Source organism: Mobula hypostoma, chromosome 15, assembly GCF_963921235.1.
Source record: "Mobula hypostoma chromosome 15, sMobHyp1.1, whole genome shotgun sequence".
NCBI lineage: Eukaryota > Metazoa > Chordata > Chondrichthyes > Myliobatiformes > Myliobatidae > Mobula > Mobula hypostoma.
Genome location: NC_086111.1, coordinates 32,803,224 through 32,827,875, shown reverse-complemented (window position 1 = coordinate 32,827,875; position 24,652 = coordinate 32,803,224). Strand labels below are relative to the sequence as shown.

Genomic DNA, 24,652 nt, shown 5'->3' with positions numbered 1-24,652 from the left:
ACAATGCTTAATATTATTGCAAGCATTTCAACCCCGGAGGTGGTTGAAGATATTTGTCCTTAATCCTTTATCTCCCAGCCTATCCTGTAATCACATTTGATTGCCAGATGTTAATAGCAGGAGAGGGGAAGAGCTGCTTCCATGGCCCCCACCACCACTACAACTCCAAACTGCCTTCATCCCTCAGGCAGCAAACAGTGTCCAAGCAGCACAAAACTGATGAAAGTGCCACCTTGTGAATAGATCTATCAATTGCAGCACCAACTTGGAATGTGACTCTGGGCTTGGAGGTCAGTTTACAGGTGAAAACTTAACCTGAAGATAAGAATACCCCAACAGCTAACACAAGCTAAAGGAATGAACTGAGTGGACTAAAGGTGAGAATAACCCAGCAGACAGAACAGCTACAGGCAAGAAATCAGCTCTGCTGCAAATGTGTTATCCAGCTCATCTACGAGATACTCCTTCATGGCATGTGTGAAACATCATCCTGCTGGAGCCCAGAGCTGTCAACAGGACCAGGATAAACATATTTGGGAAGGTTTCTAATATACTGAGAAATCAGGAGAAGGTATTGGAACCTGTTCCAACGTTCAGTAAAATCAAGGCTGATCTGATTTTCATCTTAACCGTTATTGTCGACAACCAGGAAATGTTTAGCCACCATTATCAAAAACTACTTGATCCTGAATTTTTAAAATATCTATATGCAGAACTCTTTAAGGAAGATAGTTACAAATTTCTCAAAGGGAAAAGAATATTTGCTCCTTCTCTGTTTTAAGTGGATGATCCCTATTTAGATTAGATTAGATTAGATTCAGCTTTATTGTCATTGTGCTGCGTACAGATACAAAGCCAATGAAATGCATTTAGCATCTGACCAGAAATGCAAAGAATAGTGTTATTTACAAAATAACTGCGAATAAAAAAAGTGCTACAGCACACAAATATAAAAGTACTGAGACAGTACAATACGGATGCAATACTGCTTAGCACTGTGATGAGAGGTTCAGCAGTGTCACAGCCTTAGGGAAGAAGCTCTTCCTGTGCCTGCTGGTGCGGGAGCGGAGGCTCCTGTAGCGCCTACCGGATGGAAGAAGAGTAAAAAGTCCATGGTTAGGGTGAGATGCATCCCTGATAATGATTTTCACCCTGTCCAGGCACCATTCATGGTAGATGTTCTCAATGGTGGGCAATTGGGTGCCGATAATCCGCTGGGCAGTTTTCACCACATGCTGGAGTGCTTTGCGGACCGATATGGGACAATTGCCATCCCACACTGAGATGCAGTTGGTGAGTATGCTCTCAATGGTACAGCGGTAAAAGTCTGTCAGTATCCAGGGACAGAGGTGAGCTTTCTTCATGCTCCGCAGTTAATAAAGGCGCTGTTGTGCCTTTTTGATCAGGATGGAGGCATTCAGGGACCAGGTGAGATCCTCGGAAATGTGGACACCAAGGAATTTGAAGCTTGATACACGCTCCACTACAGTTCCGTTGATGTAGATGGGGACGTGACTGTGACTCCTGGCATGCCTGAAGTCCACAATGATCTCCTTGGTCTTCTGGGTGTTAAGGGCCAGATTGTTGTCGGCACACCACGCAGCCAGGTGCTGGACCTCATCCCTGTAGGCTGTCTCGTCATCCCCTCTGATCAGGCCAACCACCGTGGTGTCGTCTGCGAACTTGATTATGGACTTAGAACCATGGACAGGAACGCAGTCATAGGTGAAAAGGGAGTACAGAAGAGGGCTCAGCACACAGCCTTGAGGCACGCCGGTGTTCAGGGTGAGAGTGGAGGAGGACAGGTTGTCTAACTTAACTGATTGGGGTCTGTTAGTCAGAAAGTCCAAGGTTCGATTGCCAAGGGATAAGCTGATACCAAGCTGGCCAAATTTGGTGATCAGCTTGGAGGGGATCACAGTATTGAAAGTAGTGATTAGTGATACGCACAATACTAGATATGTACATTCCTAGACTCATAACTATACCTGAAACATGAGAAGGGAGGGAGTCAGAAGCCAGGCTCAGCTTTCCACGTGGATTTGCTCAGACCATGGAAGAAGTGACCAACTCCATTTTAACATACAGAGCTCAACTATTTTATAGCATCTTACGGCCACTGTCTCAGCACAGATGGAAACCATTCAGTGTAAGTGCTGTAATGTGAAGCTCTGTACTAATGTCAGTCATCTTGGCCTTTGGGACAAGACTTCATGAGATTTTAAAGACCCCATCTCAGCAATTTATCAATCTGCCCAACAACTTGACAGGTATGCTGGGCTGTCACCCTAAGGGAGAGACAGTAAGTTGTTGGGCACATATCTGTTGCCTTCTCTCAGCTTGATATCATCATCATAAATAATGTAGATTCAGAATTAGAGAGTAAGCATTTTTATTTATTAAATGATCGGATGGCTATAAAACTCTATCTAGTTCACTTATGTTCTTCAGATAACGAAATCTGCCATCTTTTCCCAGTCTGGTTTGTACACATTGCAAAATAATAAGTATGCAGTTAACTTTTCTACCCTTCCTGATGGGCTTAGAAATTAGTTTGAGGGCCACTATATGTGAGCCTTACCTTGGTACCAATAACCCACAGTCTCTAAAACCGACACATAAAGCACTGAAAGAGTGTGATAGTTGTCTAGAAGTAAAAGTAAATATCCCGGAGTCTCTGAAGTAAGAACTGGATGTTTAAAATGGGTTATGTTCTGATCTTTCTGGATGTATGAATTCAAGTGTCAAGTTGTCTTTTTCAGCAGTAATTATCTTGTATGCAATAGAGTACAGCATTTTTCACAGCATCCAACAACTCAAGAAGCACAATACCTGGAAAGAAATACCTACCACAAATTAACTTTGTGATCTATTTCTCAGTTATATGTTAAAATGGACTAAATGTTAAATCCAAGTCATTCAGGAGGACCATGGATTAAATTATTGGTTGTGAATGCAGCTTTGTTGTCACTGCTCATTACCACAGACATCAACAACCCAAGATTTTAATAAAAGCAAAGCAAAACTTTGAAGTGCGGCATTTCAGAGGGTGGAAGGGATCAACAGGAGAGTCTTCACTAGATGTTCATATCGCATTGCTAAATCATTGAAAATCCACCTTTTCATCCATAATCTGAATCTGCAGATTGATTAGATTGCTCTAGTTTATACAGCATGAGTGATTGTGGAGTGAGTTTTGAACTACAACATAGCAGGGAATTCAAGTGTTAACTGATCTTAAGGTTCAAAGTTCAAAGTAAATTTATTATTCAGGTACATATATGTCACCATATATAACCCTGAGATTCATTTTCTCGTGAGCATACTCCGTAAATCCAAGAACCACAATAGAATCAATAAAGGACAGCACCCAACAGAATGGACAAATTATCAATATGCAAATGACTACAAATTGCGCAAATACAAAAGGAAAAAAAAGTAATAAATAAGCAATAAATATTGAGAACAAGAGATGAAGAGTCCTTGAAATTTAGTCCATAGGTTGTGGGGACAGTTCAGTAATGGGGCAACTGAATTTGAGTGAAATCATCCCCACTGGTTCAAGAGCAGTGATGATTGAGGGGTAATAACTGCTCCTGAACGTGGTTGTATGAGTCCTGAGTCTCCTGTTCCTTCTTCCTCATGAGAACAGTGAGAAGAGAGCATGACCTGGGTGGTGAGGATCCCTAATGCTGGATGCTGCTTTTCTATGACAGTGCTCCACATAGATGTGCTCTGTGGTGGGGAGGCACATTTCAAAATCTGTGCTAAATGCAGTGACATTTGGCAGCGAAGCTAACTCTAACCCACTGCAAATATCAAAGAACTGGGCCCCAAGATATTTGAAAAAGCAGTTGACTGTTTTTCCATAATACCATAAGACACATTAGCAGAATTAGGCCATTTGGCCCATCAGGTCTAATCCACCGTTTTATTATGGCTGATCCATTTCCCTCTCAACCCCATTCTCCTGCCTTCTCCCCATAACCTTGCATGCCCTGACTAATAAGAATCTATCAACCTCCTCCTTAAATACACCGAATGACCAAGCCTCTGCAGCTACCTGTGGCAATGAATTCCACAGGTTCACCACCCTCTGGCTAAAGAAATTAATCCTCCAAATGGATGTCCCTCTATTCTGAGATGGTGCCCTCGGGTTCTAGACTCCCCTGTCATAGTAAACATCCCCTGCATGTCCACTCTATTTAGGGCTTTCAATATTTAATGTTTCGATGAGATCCCCCCCTCATTTTTCTATATTCCTGCAAGTACAAGCTCAGAGCCATCAATCACTCCTCATACGATAAGCCTTTCATTCCCAGAATCATTCTTGTGAACCCTTTCCAATGACAGCACATCTTTTCTAAAATAAGGGCCTAAAACTGCTCACAATACTCCAAGTGAGGCCTCTCCAGTGCCTTATAAAGCCTTAGCATTACATCCTTGCTTTTATATTCTAGTCCTCTTGAAATGAATGCTAACATTGCATTTGCCTTCCTCACCATCGACTCAACTTGCAAATTAACCTTCAGGGAATCCTGCACAAGAACTCCCAAGTCCCTTTGCACCTTGGATTTTTGAATTTTCTCCCGGTTTGGAAAATAGTCCATGCCTTTATTCCTTCTACCACAGTGAATCACCATTCACTTCCTGACACTGTATTCCATCTTCCACTTCTTTGCCCATTCTCTTAATTTGTTTTAAGTCCTCCTGCAGCCTTGCTGTTTCCTCAAAATTACCTGCTCCTCTTACCTATCTTTGTATCATCCAGAAATCTGGCTCCAAAGCCAACAATTCTGTCATTCAAATCTTTAACATACAACGTATAATAAAGTGACCGCAACACTGATCCCTGTGGAACACCACTAGCCACCGGCAGCCAATCAGAAAAGTCTTCCTCTACTCCCACTCTTTGCCTCCTACCAATCAGCCTATGTTCTATCCTCGGTTCATCCAGAATGAAGCTGTCGAATGAAGGTCATCTGAGTTCCAATGAGACCTCATTTGGTTTGACTCATCTCCCGCCTCAACCAGGGAAAGGCATCAGCCCTTAACGACGTACTCACCACAGCAGCCGTTCATAGCAACACACCAAATTGTCTACCATGGAGGAGTCAGAGGTTGTGGTCGGGAGGTGGTGATGTTGGACATTCCTCACGTACACCCAGAGGGACGTGTAACCACTCTTTAATAAGATGTCAGCCAGGAGGGAGGATGTGTATTGAGGCTAACTTGTCAGGCCCACTCTAAGAAGAACTTGGCAAGAGATGGCATGTTCTATCCCGACAGCGACAACTCCTGTATCTTGCAGCAATACAAGATAATTTGTGTGATATCACTCTGGAGGAACATTGTATCATTTCTTAATGCATGTATGCATTTCTAAATGACAATAAACGAGGACTGAGTGTCCTCATAATCTAATCTAATATGGAAAGAAATTTCAGGTCTTCTCAAGAAATATTAGAGTGATCTGTATACCACTGTTTACATTTGCATAGTGCAGAACCTCGTAGGGGAATGTACTTAATGTGAGGATTGAGTTCTTTAAATTACGTATCAATCAAGAGGAATGATAAAGGTGTAGCAAGCCAGTTACACAACTGGAACAAGGATTCATTCATTCAGGTATTACATTCAGTACAGGCAGCCCTGTGAAGCAAAATTCTTGTGTATTTTTGTATTTTTGTGTGTCGTTTGTGTAGGCCCATCTGATTATTGGTGCACACCACTGATACTAACCATCAAGCTGCAGATGCTGGAAAGTGGATCAAAAGCAAATTGCTGGAGAATCTCAGCAGATGGAGCAGCATCTTTGAAGGCAAAGGGATAGTCTCTATGCAAGGTCTCAAGCTGTAAAGTCATCTACAATCATCCTCAGGTACAACAGGGATCTGTTCCTGTGATTTTTTTATAACCCAGTCAGATAGTAAGTCAAAAATGTGGCGGCAAACCCAGGTCCCACTCGACAGAAGAGCCTGTAGCTCTGCCACAGCTGGCTGATCCATCCTTCCCATCTCTGATTCATATATAGAGGCTGTACCCATGTCAGGCGTTGGCAACTGTAGGGGGTGGGGGGAGACCAGTATCAATTTGCTTCCACAGATGCTGTTTGACCTGTTAAGTTCCTGTCCTTCCTCCAATAGGTTGTTCTTTGCTCTACGCAGACATCCCACCCGGCAAAAACTCATTTCAGGGAGTTCTGAACCTCATTCAGGGAGGTCTCAACTGGAAGTCTCAACCTCACAGCAGTCTGTGTCAATGAATTTGTTAATTTTGCAAGACATCAGATTCACAAATGTTTTGTGAGACAGCTGACTTCTGAATTCCATCTTAATGTGGCACACATGCTCACATTGTTGAGTTAGTTGAGATGCGGCTGGTTGGCATATGTGAACTAACTCAGCTAATTAGGTTAGTTGAGACGTAATCCAGGACTCACCTCAACATGTCTTTTACAGTCATTTAACGCACCATGGGCAATAAAAATGTCACTGTTGCAAACAGTGCAGCGAGCAACACTGTCATTATTTTTGACCCCTGTTAGGCCGGGGTACACTTTAGTGTAGTCTGGGGTGAAGTACGTTTTATATTTTCTTTTTTTGGAACACTCTGCCATGGCACTGCAGGACACTAAACTGAACTGATGGACAATGAAATAGAGAGAGAGGCCGACTGTAAAGCCCGCCCACAGAGAAAACTGATAGGTCTACTTAGCACAAAGAGGGACCAATCCGGATGCTCTCTCTGTCACTCTCTCGTTACATCTGTCACTCTCTCTCTCTCTCTCTCTTTCGCTCACTCGCTCTCAAAAAAATCGATTTCCGAGATATTGTATATAATTTGCGGGTGTCAGGGAGCCGCTATCAATATGCGGGAGAATCCCGGAACTTCTGGGAGAGGTGGGATGTCGGTCTATGTCTATACGTTGTCCAGCTTTTCTGCTATATAGGCATGGTCTTTGGAGGATGGAGTAACCTGCAGTCAATACTGGAGCACTTTAAATAATGAAAAAAGAACTAAACTAGGACAATATGCTAATAGTTCCCAGGCATTTTCTTGAGAGCCAAAAAAAAATCTACACCACATTGAGAGCCAATATAAAACACAGGAAAAATTACACCAGTGTTAAGTCCCCTGAAGGCTCAGCATATTTATTCAGTGAATAAGTTAATCATGTCAGCCAGGCAGATTCCAGGACTGATTCCCCAGTCTGCGCTTCATTGTGTCAATTTCGCTCAATGTGAAATATTTTTGCCTTTGAATTAGGATATGCTTTCCTCCCTGCTGTATACATCTGTGGACAGAGCAACAGTGACAGCACTTCACAAAATAATTAATTGCATGAAAAGTGTTTCAAGACATCTTGCAGATGTTATGCTACATATATTAGACAACTGAACTTAATAACTTTTGCTGCATTCAAACCACAACCTCTGCTCCGACAGACTACTTACCCTTCCTCTCCCACTGCTCTGTTTGTCTACTGCTTGATTCCTCTACCAATAACTATTTCAACAAATGATTCCCATCAACCTACAGCTCTTAGGCTACTACTCCATCCTCTTTCAGCTTTCCCTCTGCCTTAATTTCTCTTTCCTCCTAAGCTCTCTCTCTAACTTGTCCCCAAAATCTTCAACATCTCACAACCTTAATTCAAGGACATGCTGAGCATGAGATCTGCATAGATACCTCAGTGACCTCAGATAGGTTCATAATACACTTAAGTTGCAATGTTGCACATCATTCAAGTTTAATTTATGCAAGCAAATTGCTGATGTTAAAAAGAGACATTTTGCATACCTTAAAGCCAAAAAAACCTATTTTTAAAAACTCATCTGTTTCATACCTGCTGCTGATGAAGTGCTCTTTGCAGTCTTCACCGCTAATACTTGCAGTTGCTGCTTAGCACTGGTAAGTTTTACCAGGCAGTCTCATTCATATTGTAACTGTGTTTGTAGGCAAGTTGAGTCAGAATATAAGACCATAAGACAAAGGAGAAGTCGGCCTTTCGGCCTATCGGGTCTGCTCCGCCATTTTATCATGAGCTGATCCATTCTCCCATTTAGTACCACTCCCCCGCCTTCTCACCATAACCTTTGATGCCCTGGCTTCTCAGACACCTATCAATCTCTGCCTTAAATACACCCAATGACTTGGCCTCCACTGCTGCCCATGGCAACAAATTCCCTAGATTCACCACCCTCTGACGAAAAAAATTTCTTCGCATTTCTGTTCTGAATGGGCGCCCTTCAATCCTTAAGTCATGCCCTCTCGTACTAGACTGCCCCATCATGGAAAACAACTTTGCCACTCTGTCCATGCCTTTCAACATTCGAAGTGTTTCTATGAGGTCTCTCCTCATTCTTCTAAACTCCAAGGAATACAGTCCAAGAGCGGACAAATGTTCCTCATATGTTAACCCTCTCATTCCCGGAATCATTCTTGTGAATCTTCTCTGTACCCTCTCCAACATCAGCACATCGTTTCTTAAATAAGGAGACCAAAGCTGCCCACAGTACTCCAAGTGAGGTCTTACCAGCGCCTTACAGAGCCTCAACATCATATCCCTGCTCCTATACTCTATTCCTCCAGAAATGAATGCCAATATTGCATTCGCCTTCTTTACTACTGACTCAACCAGGAGGTTAAACTTAAGGGTACCCTGTACAAGGACTCCCAAGTCCCGTTGCATCTCAGAACTTTGAATTCTTTCCCTATTTAAATAATAGTCTGCCCGTTTATTTCTTCTGCCAAAGTGCAATAACCATACACTTTCCAACATTGTATTTCATTTGCCACTTCTTTGCCCATTCTTCCAATCTATCCAAGTCTCTCTGCAGACTCCCCGTTTCCTCAGCACTACCAGCCCCTCCACCTATCTTCGTATCGTCAGCAAACTTAGCCACAAAGCCATCTATTCCATAATCCAAATCATTGATGTACAATGTAAAAAGAAGCGGCCCCAACGCGGACCCCTGTGGAACACCACTGGTAACCGGCAGCCCACCGGAATAGGATCCCTTTATTCCCACTCTCTGTTTCCTGCCAATCAGCTAACACCCTATCCATGTATGTAACTTTCCCGTAATTCCATGGGCTCTTATCTTGTTGAGTAGCCTCATGTGTGGCACCTTGTCAAAGGCCTTCTGAAAATCCAAATATACAACATCCACTGCATCTCCCTTGTCTAGCCTACTGGTAATTTCCTCAAAAAATTGTAATAGGTTTGTCAGGCAGGATTTTCCTTTAAGGAATCCATGCTGAGTTCTGCCTATCTTGTCATATGCCTCCAGGTACTCTGTAACCTCATCCATGACAATCGACTCCAACAACTTCCCAACCACCACTGTCAAACTAACAGGTCTATAATTTCCTTTTTGCTTCCTTGCCTCCTTCTTAAATAGCGGAGTGACATTTGCAATCTTCCAGTCCTCCAGAACCATGCCAGGATCTATCGACTTTTGAAAGATCATCGCTAATGCCTCCGCAATCTCCACAGCTACTTCCTTCAGAACACAAGGGTGCATTCCATCTGGTCCCGGGGACTTATCTACCTGTAGACTATTCAGCTTCCTGAATACTTTCTCTGTCGTAATTGTGACTGCGCACACTTCTCTTCTCTGCCACCCTTGAGTGTCCGGTATACTGCTGATGTCTTCCTCAGTGAAGACTGATGCAAAGTACTCATTCAGTTCCTCCACCATCTCTTTATCTCCCATTACAATTTCTCCAGCATCATTTTCTATCGGTCCTATATCTACTCTCACCTGTCTTTTACTCTTTATATACTTGAAAAAGCTTATAAAGGGTAAAAGACAGGTGAGAGTAGATATAGGACCAATAGTTTCATAGTTAATCTTTTCCCTCTTAATGACCTTCTTAGTTTCCTTTTGTGAGCTTTTAAAAACTTCCCAATCCTCTGTCTTCCCACTAATTTTTGCTTCCTTGTATACCCTCTCCTTTGCTTTAACTTTGACCTTGACTTCTCTTGTCAACCACGGTTGCATCCTTTTTCCATTCGAAAATTTCTTCTTTTTTTGAATATACCTGTCTTGCACCTTCCTCACTTCACACATAAACTCCAGCCACTGCTGCTGTGCCGTCTTTCCCGCCAGTGTCTCTTTCCAGTCAACTTTGGCCAGTTCCTCTCTCATGCCACTGTAATTTCCTTTACTCCACTGAAATACTGACACATCAGATTTCGGCTTCTCTTTTTCAAATTTCACAGTGAACTCAATCATGTTATGATCACTGCCTCCTATGGGTCCCTTCACCTCAATCTCTCTAATCACCTCCGGTTCATTACACAATACCCAATCCAGTACAGCTGATCCCCTAGTGGGCTCAACAACAAGCTTGTTCTAAAAAGCCATCTCGCAGACATTCTACAAATTCTCTCTCTTGAGATCCAGTGCCGACCTGATTTTCCCAATCCACTCGCATGTTAAAATCCCCCACAATTATCATAACACTGCCCTTCTGACAAGCCTTTTCTATTTCCTGTTGTAATTTGTAGTCAACATCACTGCAGCTGTTTGGAGGCCTGTATATAACTGCCATCAGGGTTCTTTTACCCCTGCGATTTTTTAGCTCAACCCATAAAGATTCTGCACCTTCCGATCCTATGTCACCTCTTTCTAATGATTTAATATCATTTCTTACCAATAAAGCCACGCCTCCCCCTCTGCTTACCTTCCTATCCTTCCGATACACCGTGTATCCTTGGACGTTCAGCTCCCAGAGACATGCATCCTTTAGCCATGTCTCAGTGATGGCCACAATATCATACCTGCCAATCTGTAGCTGTACGACAAGATCATCCAAATTATTCCTTACGCTGCGTGCAAGTACAACACATAAAGACCAGTATTCGGTACTTCTCACTTTGATTTCACTGTAACTTTATTGCACTGCAACTCATCCCAATGGCTACAAATTTGCCCTATCACCTGCCTGTCTTTCCTGACATCTTTACTGCTCACTATCTTAGATTTATTTCTATTTTCCTCTTCCTCTGCTCTGTCATTCCGGTTCCCACCCCCCTGCCAAATTAGTTTAAACCCTCCCTAACAGCTCTATTAAACTTTCCCGCCAGGATATTGGTCCCCTTCGGGTTCAGGTGTAACCTGTCCTTTTTGAACAGGTCATACTTCCCCCAGAAGAGATCCCAATTATCCAAGAATCTGAAGCCCTGCCCCCTGCACCAGTCTCTCAGCCACGCATTCATCTGCCTGATCCGATTATTCTTGCCCTTGCTAGCACATGGCACAGGTAGCAATCCCAAGATTACTACCCTGGAGGTCCTGCTTCTCAGCTTCCTTCCTAACTCCCAGAAATCTCTCTTCAGGACCTCCTCCTTTGTCCTATCTATGTCATTGGTACCAACATGTACCAAGACAACTGGCTGCTCACCCTCCCCCTTCAGAATATTCTGGACCCGATCTGAGACATCCCGTACCCTGGCACCTGGGAGGCAACACACCATGTGGGTATCTCTATCAGGCTCACAAAATCTCCTGTCCGTTCCCCTGACTACGGAATCACCTATGACTACCACATTCCTCTTCTCCCTCCTTCTTTCCTGCACAACAGTGCCAGGCTCAGTGCTAGAGACCCAGTCACCGTGGGCGTCCCCTGTCAGGTCATCCCCCCTCAACAGCATCCAGAACAAGATATTTGTTGCTGAGGGGGACAGCCACAGGTGTGCTCTCCACTATCCAGGCATTTCCCTTCCCTCTCTTGACAGTGACCCAGTTTTCTGACCCCTGTTGCCTAGGCATGACTACCTCCCTGTAGCTCCTGTATATCATCTCTTCACTTTCCCTGATAAGTAGTAGGTCATCAAGCTGCAGCTCCAGATCCCTAACACGGTCTCTGAGGAGCTGCATCTCGGTGCACCTGGCACAGATGTGGCCATCAGGGAGGCTGGAGGTCTCCCAGGATTCCCACATCTGACACCCTGAATAAAGCACTAACCCTGCAGGCATGCTATCTAATTCTACAGGAATGAAATAGGAAAAATAAGTCTACTCACCCACTTACCTCACCAAACAGACAAACTTTTTAAACCATTAGCTCATACCGTTAGCTGTGAGAGAACTGATGTTCCAGTCTGTCCGGGCCAATTTGCGAAAGGCAGGGGGGGAGAAAAAAATTGGTGCTTCGCTCTCGCCTCTTCCCGTTTACTGCCGAAGCCCATTGAAGCCAAAGCCCTACACTCTGCTACCGCTCACTCTGCTGCCTGCTCCAACAGCTGCCCGCTGTATAGGGTGATCTCCTTTTTAAACTCTCCACGCTGTCCTGTTACATCACGCGCCTGCGCAGTCTCGTCCTTCTTGCACTTGAAGAAGTTTTTTAAAAAACTGCCTTCCTTCAGAATTCAGCTCCACGATGCTCTGTAGTCCCGATCCAAAAGAGAGCCGTTGGTAGCAACCTTCCTTTTTAAACTCTCTGCACTGTATGTGACAATAATATTTTGCTGATGCAAGAGGGGTAGAAAGCTATCATTAACCGTAAGGAATGAAAAGTTATAGAATTACTGTAGGCATAGCAGAGTTTATGCTAATATGGTAGTAAGTATGTTTTCTTAATAGCCAGTGAATATCTGAATCAAACAGGATATTGACGGAAACAAGACTGAGCTTGCAGGTATATTCAGCTCACTGGCATTGATATCATATTGCCTTTGAAACAACCATGGGGATCTTTATGTGTATTTTACTGGTGTTCACAGCTTCAGACACTGTGCTACCAAGCTAATTTACAAGACAGCTGCACTCAGCCTGCAGTAATAATACAGTTGAGCGGCTGGACAACGATATTATGAATGGCAAGTACCATTCAAAGTTAGGTTGCACCCATGAAATGGAGATTGTACTGCGGCTGTAGTATTAGCTGTTGCCAGGAGCATTTTGGCCTGAAAAAACAACAATTCAACAGGTGAGACAACAAGCTTGTGATTTTGTGACCCGCACTAGTAGAGAATTGTGCTCTCTTCACAGGTGGTTGGAATGGCCTCCGGAGAAAGTCAGTGGGACAGATAGTTGCAGCAGTCAAGGCCAGCACATAAGGGTTGAGGATCTGGATGTAATACCATAACATGTTCAATGAACTTACAGGAGATAACATAATTAGTGAATGCACCTTCACATTGAAGTTTCCATATGATGATTTCCAGTCACTTCTCTATGCATTCATGTACAGACTCCTTACAGGTGATGCTGGAATTAAACTCCGAACTATGACAGCCCAAGCCGCAACAGCATCAAGTTAACCACTCTGCTACTGTGGTGCCTAAAGGTTAAATTTTTCTGCAAGGTTAACTCTGCCTCCTGCTTCACAGATTCTAACGGAGTTGCTGAGCATCTCCGGAATTTTCTGTTTTTATTTCAGATTTCTGGCATCCACAGTATTTTCCATTTTTTCTCAGGAATGACTATGTCTTTCAAAAATATAGATTATTCCTGCTGAGCACAATCAACCCTACACTAGTCTGTTCATATTCCCTGTTATGAAATTCCTAGCGTAAACCATGTTTTCATTTTCACACGACCTCACAACCAGCTGTTTTAATCTGTTTCTAGTACCAGATTCCTCAAAAAGTAGATGGTTTTTGATCTGCCCCTCACCTCTGTCAGCAGTAGATAACCAACTGCTGGCAGGTGACAAAGTATAAATCCTGCTCCAGCAGACCAGTATTATTGAAGAGATTTGTTAAGATTTAGGCTGAACTGAACTTCCTTTTGAAGGCACTTCAATATCTCACTACCGTGCCGAAGAAACATTGTGTTGTAAAGATACCAACGTGATACTAACAATTGTCAAAAAAATGAATCAAATGTTGGCTGTTTTTACAAGCGAGCAAATATTATGAAACAGTGCAAGGGTGTTAGCATAAGCAACAGATTAAATGACTGCAGATCAATGATGTTACCTTTACAACTTTGAGAAATGAACATGATTCAGTTTGATATAAAAATGCTCCTTGTTTTAGTCCCTTGTAAAGTATCACTGGACTTGCTGATGTGAAATTACTATCGATACACAGCAATTCAAATGGTTTCAGAATAATCAGAACTGACAAATCAACATGCATGGAAGACTGCACTATTCAATATCGAGGACAATCAGACCTAGCTAACGCATAATTCATTATCAGTGCAGCTAACAAATGCATTGAATGCAGCCAAAGCTGTTTCTTCAGTGATACTTACCAAGGATGAAAAGCTTTGCATCTGCCATATCAACATCCAGCGATGTCCTTGCAACGCAAGTGTAAGTCCCCTCATCGTCTTCACTTACATCATTAATTTGAAGAATATCACCATCCATTAGTATTCTAGAAGGGAACAAATTACAAATCCTCTATTGTTAATGGTAGAATTGATTTTCATATTTTTTTATATTAGAAAATATTCTACCAATAGCTACATGGATGCATGTTTAATAGCATAATTTACAACATATAAATTATTCTCAGTCCACTTGTACTAAATCATAAGATCCTGACATTTGAACTGTAAGGAGTATGGGGTTTATTTTCATTACAGCTAAGTTCCAGATCAAAATTACACCATTCTGGCAAGATGCAGACCAGGATAACAAGAGCTATTATTGAATTGCAGTGAAGCAACCTCCACAGCTAATTTTAATCAAGACCTCTCTAGTCTTGGTCTCCTACATTCCTCAACAATACCCCACGTAATCTCAAAGGACTGCATCTCATCTTCATAGTTACGAGCCTCAGTACTTAATATTGACTTTAACAATTGTAGGTATCTCCACTTTTCTTTTCTTCCTGCCAGTCATGGGTCTATTTTTTCTTCAATTTGTTATGTTTCAATTTATTTGCATATCATTTTGCTCCGAATGCTTATTTTTAAAGTAGTAGCTGTCTTGATGACATGGGACTGCAGTTTACCACAGACATGGTCTCTGTTTTCTCCACGTCTCCCCTCTCTCCACTTATCACTTTTCCAGTTCTGATGAAGTGCCCCTAACCCAAGGCATTCTCTCTGTTTCTCTCTGCATTGTCTTGTTAAAACTTTCCAGCATGTTTCCAAAATCAACACGGGTGCACCTCAAGGAAACATGCTTAGCCCACTGCTCTACTCTCTTTACATTCATGACTGTGGGGCACGGCACAGATCAAACGACAATCAAAATTGACACCACTGTTGTTGGTAGAACCTCAGATGGTAACAAAAAGGTATACTGTACAGGAAGAAGGAAGTTCAGCTGGATGAGTGGTTTGGAAACAACAACTTTGGAGTCAACATCAGCAAGACCAAATGACTGATTGTGGACTTCAGAAAGGGGAAGTCAGGCGAACACACACACACACCAGTCCTTATCGAGGGTTAGCAGTGGAAAGTGTGAGCAGCTTCAAGTTCCTGGGCATCAACATCTTAGAGGGTCTATCATGGGCACAACATATTGATGTTATCATTAACGAAGCATGCCAACGGTTGTACTTCATTAAGTGTTTGAGGAGATACCTATGTCATCAAAGGCTTGAGCAAATTTCTTCAGGTGTACTGTGGACAGCATTCTAACTGGCTGCATGGTATGGAGGTTCTAATGCGCAAGATCAAAAGAGGTTTGTAGACACAGCCACTTCACCACGGTTACAACCCTCCCCACCATTGTTAACCTCAAAAGTTGGTGCCTCAAGAAGGTAATGTCCCTCATTAAGGACCCTCCCCAACAGGGGCATGCCCTTTTCTCAATACAACAATACTAACTAGCTTGAAGATGTACACTCAGGGTTTTATGAATAGCCTCTTCCCCTCCAGTATCATATTTCCAAACAGTCCATAAATCCATAAACATGACAGCACTAATCCTCTTCCCTACTATTTATTTTTATACTGTAAATTATTATAAGTTACTTATTGTAACTTATGTAATTTTATGTTTCGTACTGTACTGTTGCCACATAAACAACAAAATTCATGACCTACATTAGTGATAGTAAACCTGATTCTGATTCAACCAATAGCCTGTGAGCTGTACTGCTGGCTAAGTATAAGCAGGAAAAGTGACGATGCAATAAGGGAGCATTTAAAAATGTCCAGATGCACCTTCAAGGAAAAGGTACTGTACGAGTCAGAATTAATTTATTCATAGGTCAATTCTTAAAGCTAATATTGAAAGTATTCACAAAAAAAACTTGCAGGTGAACCACTACCTTTATTAAATAAAAACTATTTCTAAATTTTTTTTTTCTAAAATTAGACTAAGAAAATTTGCTGGAATATGTAAAAGGTATTTTCAGTAATTAAACTGTATGCATATATCCAACATAGAGGAAATGTTTGCACACAAAACAAAATCTTAATATCTATCCCTCAGATTAGATCATGAAACACAATCAGTATATCTACAGCCAATTGACCTAACGAAGAAATACCTATTGATTTGGCACCATTCACTTTATCTGATGCTGTTGGGAATAAATTGATATTAGCTATAATGGTGTCTGAAATAGAAGTGTACTTGTCCATTCTACAAAATATTACCTGTCATTCTCTGTTTGGTCACTGTAAATTTCAAATCCATCCTTTCTCCATGATAACTCAAAGTCATTTTCGAAAGCCAAATCGTATTCAGCATGACATTTAAACTGTGCAGTTGCATCCTTCTGTATCATTAAATCCTCTGGGGGAAGCACTATTTCTGTTGCAACTGAAAGAAAGTTAGAGGACCAAAAATGCAGTGAGCACAGTTTTCATGATAGTAATATGCAAAAACTGAGCAGAATCATTTAAAACGTATTAACATTGTACGTGACAGCATTAGGACATTTTGATTAACACATGGCTACAATTAATGTCATTGGTTGTTCCATGAATTCTGTGCCTGAGGAAGCAGCTTCCTAAATCTTCCTTAACAAATTTTTAAACTGTTGTTTAAAGTTACAAAACAGTAAACAAAGAACTTATTATGGTTATGACATTCACAAAAGAATATAAAAACAAAAAGCAGGATAGACTGCACACTGCAATTCAGTAGGCATACGTAAAAAGATCTTCACCTGTAGCCAAGAAAAGTTACTTAGTTATTTAATGAGAAGGCACCTGCAGCTTGAATAACATGTTTTTCTTAATGTCAAATGTTGCAACATTTAAGGCAGAAACATACTTAGACCCTTACAATCATCTTCATGGCAGAACATTGTGTCAAAATCTAACTCAGCATAGTTCTTGATTTGTGTTAAGGATCTGAAGCATGGCAGTCTTTCACTCAGCATAATGTCCCAGTACACTCTGTCAGAGTGAAATCTTAATGACCAAAAGCTTTGATGGTGAAGCAGACTATAAGGTATCTTAAAGGTGGAGAGAGAGAGTTAGTGAGCTGGAGATGCTTTGAATAGGAATTTCAATGTTTAAAGTCCTGAAAACTGGTGGCACATTCCCCAACAACAGAGAAACTAAATTTGGGAAAAGTCTAGAGGCTGATTTTGAAAGAGTGCAGCTAAGACCAAAAGAAGCTGCATAAGGCTGTAAATCTAGTCAGCTCCATCTTGGGCACTAGCCTACAAAGTACCCAGCACAACGTTAGGTAGCGGTGTCTCAGAAAGGCAGCGTCCATTATTAAGGACCTCCAGCACCCAGGGCATGCCCTTTTCTCACTGTTACCATCAGGTAGGAGGTACAGAAGCCTGAAGGCACACACTCAGCAATTCAGGAACAGCTTCTTCCCCTCTGCCATCTGATTCCTAAATGGACATTGAATCTTTGGACACTACCTGACTTTTTTAACATACAGTATTTCTGTTTTTGCATGTATTTAAAAAATCTTTTCAATATACATAATTGATATACCTGTTTATATATTATTATTATTTTTATTTTATTCATTATTATTACTATTTTCTCTGCTTGATTATGTATTTCATTGAACCGCTGCTGCTGTTAACAAATTTCACGTCACGTGCTGGGACCGCAGCTGTTTACAATATACATTAATGATTTAGATGAAGGGATTAAAAGTAACATTAGCAAATTTGCCGATGACACAAAGCTGGGTGGCAGTGTGAAATGTGAGGAGGATGTTATGAGAATGCAGGGTGACTTGGACAGGCTGGGTGAGTGGGCAGATGCATGGCAGATGCAGTTTAACGTGGATAAGTGTGAGGTTATCCGCTTTGGTGGTAAGAACAGGAAGGCAGATTATTATCTAAATCGAGTCAAGTTAGGAAAAGTAGAAGTACGAGATCTAGGTGTTCTTGTACATCAGTCACTGAAAGCAAACATGCAGGTACAGCAGGCAGTGAAGAAAGCTAATGGCATGCTGACCTTCATAACAAGGGGAATTGAGTATAAGAGCAAAGAGGTTCTTCTGCAGCTGTACACGGCCCTGGTGAGACCACACCTGGAGTACTGTGTGCAGTTTTGGTCTCCAAATTTGAGGAAGGACATTCTTGCTATTGACGGAGTGCAGCGTAGGTTCACGAGGTTAATTCCCGGGATGGCGAGACTATCATATGTTGAAAGATTGAAGTGACTGGGCTTGTATACACTGGAATTTAGAAGGATGAGAGGGGATCTGATTGAAACATATAAGGTTATTAAGGGATTGGACACGCTGGAGGCAGGAAGCATGTTCCCGCTGATGGATGAGTCCAGAACCAGAGGCCACAGTTTAAGAATAAGGGGTAGGCCATTTAGAACGGAGTTGAGGAAAAACTTTTTCATCCAGAGAGTGGTGAATATGTGGAATGCTCTGCCCCAGAAGGCAGTGGAGGCCAAGTCTCTGGATGTTTTCAAGAAAGAGATGGAGAGAGCTCTTAAAGATTGTGAAATCAAAGGTTATGGGGATAAGGCAGGAACTGGATACTGATTGTGGATGATCAGCCATGATCACAGTGAATGGCGGTGCTGGCTCAAAGGGCCAAATGGCCTACTCCTGCACCTATTGTCTATTGTCTATGCTGGTGATAATAAACCTGATTCTGATTCTGATTATTCGCCTGGAAAAGATTGGAGATTTGAATGGATTAGGCCACAGCAGAATCTGAAAGCAACAGTCAGAAATATAAATTAATTGCATTGCTTAATAGTACCCAGTGTAGGTCAGAGAACCCCAGTCAATAGGTGAATTGGACTGAGACTGTGACATGGGCAGGAAAGAGTTGTTTGGTGTTGTGTTCATCAGCTGTAAACTAAGGAAAGCTGATCAGGAGAGAACAGAATAGTAAACTGAAAGGTTAACAAAGCTTTTGTGGTTTCCTGCTGTGAATGAGTTGAGGTGGAAGTGGAATGTTTAGTGATGACATAATCATTTTGGGATCAAATATAATACACAGTTTGCAAACTTTATGGTTCAGATTCAAACGGTTGCCTGGGAGAGAACGAGCTGACATCTCAGAAACGGTTTGGAGTTGGAACTGTAAGCAACAGTTCTGGTCACTCCCATTTATGATAACATTTCTGTTCATTCAGTGCGCAATGTCAGCAAGCAATTTGACAATTTATAGACAGAGGAGAAGTCATGGAAGGTTCAATGCATATTGGCATAAAGAGGGAAGCTGGATCTCAGCAGGATCTAAATTAGAAAGTACAATAGTAAAGATAATGAAACATTATATAAAAATAATGATTTATTATAAGCCGAATGCAAAACTTTCAGCTGTCAATAGCACTAAATATTGATTGGTTTAACAAAGACTTGACCAAATGTAATGTCATTAAGTGAAAAAGTAACAGATCAATGAATTGTTGTTAACTCACAGGTTGCATTAATACGCACATATGGCAAAACTTAGTTTCACTAACTATATTGTATCACACTGTGAGCTAGGTGATTTGTTTTGAGCAGATTGTTGGGAAGTGTCTTTTACCAAACATGACGACTTAATGAAGTCTCTATTTTGAACTGGAAGTCCACAACATGTAGTTTTAGTTGATCTAGTAATTGAGATAAAAGCAAATGAAAAATGACCAATGCAAGTCTCAACCCACTAATACCCTGAAGCACCCAAGATTCAATTGCCGGTTATTTGCCCCCAATTTGTCAATAGAATTCACTGCACTATTCCAGAGAACACCTAATAAACACACGTCCAGTTGATCAGGTTTTCTGGCTGAATTGCAAAGCCCACTCACAGAGAAAGCCTGCTGTTTCTGTGTTCTACCTGGTGATCTGTGATGCATTCTCTTGAAAGAAGAGGTATATTATTTTTTAAATGGACGTATTATGGACAAATGGATGCTTGAAATACAAATAATAATGATTAATTATTTACTGAATATAAAACTGTCACTGCCCACAGCACTAAATATTGATTGATTCAGCAGAGATATGTCCAAATGAAATGCACTGAAATGGGAAAGCAACATATCCAATGAATCAGTTAGCTCACAGGTTGTGTTTGCACACACACAAACATACTCTCTCTCAAATGTTTGTATACTTTCATGTAGCAAGGGTGCCTAAGAATTTTGCACAGTACTGCAGTAATTTTATGTATTATACTGTACTGCTGCCGCAAAAAAACAACAAATTTCATATGTATATGAGTGATGATAAACCTGATTCTAATATGGGTCTCTTCTGTGGACTGAGAGTGGGAAGGGGGCAGAGAGAGGAGAATTATGATTGAAAAACAGGAACGAGAGAGGGCAAGAGAGCGAAAGGTACCGTAGAGACATCCTGTAATGATCAACAGACTAATTTTTTGGAATCTTAATGACCTCATCTGGTGTCTCAGGGCTGGGTGTGTCTGCACCCACGTCCTTGGCATTCCTTCTTTGCCACCCATCCGAAACATCTCCCGTGGTGCTCCACCCTCACGATTCCCAACATCCTTTTACTCCCACCAGATTTACAGACTCACTCCCAGCTCTACATTGACAAATATAGTTTTGTGCAAAAGGCTTTGGCACCCTAGCTCTATATATATCTACTTATATTTATATGTCCAAGCCTTTTGCATACAGTACTGTATATGCTTCCACTCAGTGCTGCAGATTAATTTATCATTAGGCGGAATGTTGGTAAGTATCTCCACCAGGCCAATGATCTATAAACACCATCCTGCCCACAGTACTGCTTTCCAACTCCACTTAAATTCTTCAAGAACTGTACTGCTGACATGCTGCAATGGATTCATCTAATTGAATGCTGTTTTATACATAGAATATAAAAGAATAGAGCAGTCTCCGGGATAGTAAAACCTCTCGTGCCTTACAGTTCTGACAAAAATATATATATTGTTATGTTCATAAGTACTGACGAAGCCCAGTTGCTAAAAAATGCATCCCCAGTGCCATCCATTATGAATGGACATGAGTATCAGAGCTGCTGGATTCTGTTTTTTCGCCCGGGGTCCCTGCCAATCAAGTAGGTGGAAACCAATACAAAGAACACAGGTCAGAAGCAGACAGGCAAAACCAGGTGCTTTTGAAATTGACCGCTTGAGAAAAGCCACTTTCAAAGCAAACATACCCAGATAATGCTATCTCCAGTATGTATCAAAATCAGCTCTGTATCCTATCTGTACTTTGGCGTGTGAAGGAAACATAGTTTTAAGTTACTCATTTATACACAAAACTAAGTTTTAGAATTAAAAAAACGCAATGCAGCAGCAAGCTGTGCTAGTGGGTCAAAAGAATAATTTTTTACGACCTTTTTCAATGTAATTGTATTGTAACACAATGTAACATCTGTTCATTGTAAGAACTTGTTCAAAAAATGCATGCATGCAAGCATGCTAATCATCTCATTATCAGACAGCTCCTGTAGCATTGTACCACAGCAAGTAATCAGCAATTCATAGGCAACACATGAGGCAAGAAAACCGGCAAGAAGGAACCAAATAACTGAAGGATATCAGTTATTGTTTACCGGCAGGATAAGGCCATTAAACCCAATTTGTCCAAATTATGGATAGATCAGTCCCAGCCCCTCTCTGTGATCTTTCCTTCCATTGTTCTCTGAGAACTATTTGAGTGCCAACTCTAGCATCCTGTTCCCCAGATGTATCGCTTACGAAGGCAATGTTCAGCCTTGTGTTCCTGATAATGCTTTTGAACTTGCTCCTAATGCTTGTTCCCAACCTGAAAGTGTCTTAATCACTGTAATAATCTTGAAAACTACGGAGAGATAGCAATCCAAAAGTCCTTGATGTTTCCACAAATCTGTAAAGACCTCTTGAGCTTGTTTCTGCATCCCCTCAAAAGAGATTAGTTGCATTTATCATATTAGGGCACCTGAACTATATGTATCTTCCCTGGTACAATGAAATCAGTTTCATTCTTTCTTGCCCTGTGGCTAATGTCAAGTACAGGCACTTTTGCCTTTCCATTACAAATTAGCACAGGCATATACATTAGCACAGAGCTGCGATGGCGCTAGACAGCAACTTCTTGGAGCTCATCTGTAGAAACAGCTTAATTTCTAAAAATGCCAACCCATTCTCTCAAGTCCTGCATCTGCTCTCAGGATGAAGCTTTTCAATCTAGAATGAAGAAGATGTCCTCCTTTTTCAAAGATCCCTTCCTCCACCATCAACACTGCCCTCAACCACATCTCTTCCTTTTCACTCACATCTGCTCTTACCCATCCTCCTGCCAGCCATGGATAGGGTTCCTCTTGTCATCACCTTCCACCCCACCCGCCTCCGCATCCAGCACCTAATGCTTCAGAACTTCTGCCATCTTCAATGGTATCCCACCACCAAGTACACCTTTCCTTCCCCCCCAATTTCTGCTTTCCACAGGGATCGTTCCCTAAGTGACTCCCTTGTCCATTCATCCCTCTCCACTGATTTCCCTCCTGGCACTTATATTTGCAAGTGGAACAGGTATTACACCTGCCCCAACACCTCCTCCCTCACCACCATTCAGGGTCCCAAACAGTCCTTCCGGGTCAGGCAACACTTCATGTGTCACTCTGTTGGGGTGATATATTGTGCCTGTTGCTCCCGGTGTGGCATCCTGCATATCGGTGAGACCTGACGTAGACTGGGAGACCGATTCGCCGAGCACCTATGCTCCATTCACCAGAAGAAGTGGGATCTCCCAGTATCCACCCATTTTAATTCCAATTCCCAATCCCATTTGGATATCTCAATACATGGCCTCCTCTACTGTCGTGATGAGGCCACACTCAGGTTGGAGGAAGAACACCTTATATTCTGTCTGGGTAGCCTCCAACCTGATGGAATGAACATCGATTTCTCAAACTTAAGGTAATGCCCCTCCCAATATCTCCTTGCCTACCCATTGCCTCTCTTTGGTGCTCTTCACCCCTTTTATTTCTTCCATGGCCTACTATCTTCATTTATCAGACTGCCCCTTCTCTAGCCCTGTAGCTCTTTCACCAATCAACTTCCCAGTTATTTATTTCATCGCTCACCACTCCCCCACCTATCACCTTGTCCTTCTCTCTTCCCTCCCCCACCTTTTAAATTTACTCATCTTTTTCTCTCCAGTCCTGCTGAAGAGTCCCAGGCCAAAATGTTGACTGTACTTTTTCGCATAGAAGCTGCCTGGTCTGCTGAGTTCCTCCAGCATTTTGTGTGCTTTGCTTGGATTTCCAGCATTTGCAGATTTTCTCTTGTTTGTAATTTCTACCTTTAATGTCTTTCTTTTTTTTTCCTTTCAAGGTGGATGGGGTCCTGTCAAAGATCCCGACCTAGAGCTACGCTCAAATTTCAGTTCTTTGCGGCAATGGGAACCGCTCCTGGGGCTCATCGGCCACTCATTTTTCAATACCCCAAGGATGCGGCCTCAGAAACGAGTGCACCTTCGGGATTCTGAGGCTTTGCTGCCCTGGAGATGAGCCATTTCTATGCTTCTTCCACCGACTGAAGCATTGCAAGAGAAAACAGAATATCAGCAGCAGCGGATCAGCTGTCGGAGGGCTCTGTACTCAGTGAACCACTAACTCTCTCTGTCTCTCTCTCTCATTGGTCGGGAAGAGTTTGTTGCCAGTTTTCGAGTCGGAGAACTTGGAAAAATAAGTGATATGACAGACTTTAAAATTGTAAATCAACAAGTGTTTTTGTTTGTCCTGTTAGTCTCCCCTCCAACTGTGTGACACCTCTCTGTCCCTTTATTGGGGGAGAGAGAACCTGTGGTATGTCGAATTGTCAGGTGAATGATTAGATTTTGCTATACTGCTAATCATGGTCTTTCTTGGGGGCTTTGCTACTGCATGCTTGATGGGTGGAGGGTGCTGAAGATTTTTGCTGAATTAAGTGGGGGGAAAGGATGGGTCATTGTTCTGCAGCTGCTTCTGTGTGGGTGGGGGAGTAGGGGGCTTTGTAGTTCTAACATTTTTACTGTCATTCATTCTTTGGGGCATTCTTCTACTTTCATTGATGTCTATGAAAAACAAGAATTTCAGGGTATATGTTGTATACATTCACTGATAAAAAAAATGGAACTATTGAACTAGCCAACTAGAGATCAGTCACAATAAGCCTTGAAGAACTGGCTGGCAAAGAATGGTTGTTCAAGAAATTTACAAGTCACTTTATTGAAAAGGAGATCATTTTGCATATTCTGGAAGATTTTGAGATAAAGTGTCACATAATCATGTGACAATTATGACACCTCTTTTTTCACCTCCAGTCTATATGAGAGTGCTTCGTAATAAGTTTATGCTTTTCTGATTCTTCTGATGATGATGGCTAGATCTT

The 24,652-nt window shown here is 41.9% G+C and overlaps 1 protein-coding gene across 2 annotated transcripts in view; it reads right to left on the bottom strand.

Annotated features, from left to right (window-relative positions):
• The window catches only part of chl1b (cell adhesion molecule L1-like b), a 945,006-nt gene that overhangs the window by 422,844 nt on the left and 497,510 nt on the right, over positions 1–24,652 (bottom strand). For both annotated transcript variants that reach the window (XM_063067891.1, XM_063067890.1), the window contains 2 exons: positions 16,524–16,689; positions 14,217–14,341 (listed from right to left, as the gene is read on the bottom strand). In XM_063067891.1, coding sequence (XP_062923961.1) covers positions 14,217–14,341; positions 16,524–16,689 — 291 coding nt within the window. The remainder of the gene's footprint in view (positions 1–14,216; positions 14,342–16,523; positions 16,690–24,652) is intronic.